At 39.0% G+C, this 1,850-nt stretch overlaps 1 protein-coding gene across 1 annotated transcript; it reads right to left on the bottom strand.

Annotated features, from left to right (window-relative positions):
• Nucleotides 1-484: 484 nt before the first annotated feature.
• On the bottom strand, nucleotides 485-1,285 carry LOC147078703 (uncharacterized). Its single transcript, XM_085960499.1, has one exon. It carries the CDS (start codon nucleotides 1,283-1,285, stop codon nucleotides 485-487), a length of 801 nt encoding a protein of 266 aa, XP_085816625.1.
• Between the last annotated feature and the right edge of the window lie 565 nt (nucleotides 1,286-1,850).

The following is a 1,850-nucleotide window of genomic DNA, read 5'->3' as shown; positions in this document are numbered from 1 at the left end:
AATATATTTTTTTATTTTGTAATATTATTTTAATTTGTTGTATTATTGAGTGTGCGTTTATATTAATTGCGAAATTGTAAATATTATTTTGTTTGCTTGTACCACTATTATAATATGATGCTACCTATTAATAAACGAAGATTAAATTTAACATTTATTATAATGTTATTGTATTTTATCAAGTGCCAAGATATATCTGGGATGTAAGATGTTGTTGTTATCGATAAAACATATTAATTAGGTATGTAATAGAAAAGGGAGAAAAAAACACAAAGTTATTATAGAAACCTATTTATATTTACAAAAATAGGGAAACATATACAATTTGAAAACATTTGGTAAGTTAAAATAAGAACTGTAGAAAATCAAACATAACAAAATAATAAGAGCCGAATCCAAATGTAGCAAAAACACATTTGAAGCGACCGAAAACAGATTTTTGCAGCAGCGTAACAAGTAACAATGAGCTAGTTGAGCGAATAGATTAGTGTCCTTTCTTGTATCCCCATTTCTTGTGATCCTCATGACCTCCCTTCTTTCCGAAGTCGGAATGATGGTGCCAGTGCTCATCATGGCCTCCGGCTCCCTTGTGTCCCTTATGATCGTGGTGGTGAGATCCCTTCTCATGGTGACCCTTCTTTCCGTGATGATCGTGATGGTGGGCGCTTTTGTGGTGACCTCCCTTGTGGTGTCCTCCCTTCTTGTGTGCGTGTTCATGGTGGAATCCTCCGTGTTTCTCGTGGTGTCCGGCATCATGGTGGTGATCGAAGAAGTGCTTGTCTTTCTTGAATTCATCGAGCTTGTGGATTTCATGCTTTCCCTTGGTGGAGTGTCCCTTCTTGTACGAACCTTTCTCATCGTATTTGTGTCCTTTGTCTCCCTTCTCTCCCTTGTGGTGCTCGCCGTAATAACCGTGCTCATCGTGATGATGTTTCTTATGACCGCCATGATCACTGTAGTGTCCCTTGTGTCCTTCCTTATCGTGGTGTCCTTTGTGTCCTTTATCATGATGGTGGTGTCCTTTGTAGCCTTTGTCTCCTTTCTCACCGTGGCTTGAGTGGTGGTCGGAATGGTGTTCCTTACCACCTCCTTTCTTCCAGTGCTTTCCGTGATGACTCGCGGCAGTATCCTGATCAGCGTCCCTCTTCACTCTTGTGATTTCAATGACTTCCAATTCTTGGTCATCATCTAAATCAGGTCTAGAGATTTCTCTAGCTGCGACTGCTGCTAAAACAATGGCCAGTGCTAAGCACAAAGGCATCACCCCTTTCCCGAAGATTGCCATATTGCAACCACTCACTGGAACACTTGATAAAACTAAAACTTAATTATGGTTGTTGTCACTACCGATGATGGTGAGTGAATGATGCTTTTAACATTATTGACTTGTCTATTTATACCGGGTTACTTTTCGTCTCAAAGTAATACATTTTGGTTTAGTAATACAGCAGACAGAATGACAAACGTTACGATAGAAGGAGAAGTCAAAGATTTTAGCGAATAACAGTCCTAACTATCGAGGCATAAAGAGAGAAATTGCCCAAACAGGTGTATTATGACGGTGCTAAATGTCCATATCAATTGAGTAATGATCTAACTTCGATTGACGAAGTTTTTTTTTTGCAGTTTTTTTATCAAGTACGATTGCTGGCTCGAACGCTCGGTAAAGTGTCGTCAGCGGAACTGATCGACCATTTCACTGTCACGTAAAAAAAAACCTTAGTTACTTATTGAAAGAACGCCGGTACGGTTACCAACTGCATGGATACAGTATTGTCTACTTTGTATCCAATTCATATATCGAAATTGCACGCGAATTTAGACAAATATTACGTATGCATTTACGAAAC

This window comes from Rhyacophila brunnea, unplaced genomic scaffold, assembly GCF_057557595.1.
Source record: "Rhyacophila brunnea isolate RB1 unplaced genomic scaffold, BYU_Rbru_1.0 scaffold_11, whole genome shotgun sequence".
In the NCBI taxonomy this organism is placed as follows: Eukaryota; Metazoa; Arthropoda; class Insecta; order Trichoptera; family Rhyacophilidae; genus Rhyacophila; species Rhyacophila brunnea.
The sequence above is the reverse complement of the archived record's forward strand: the minus strand, read 5'-3'. Positions and strand labels throughout refer to the sequence as shown.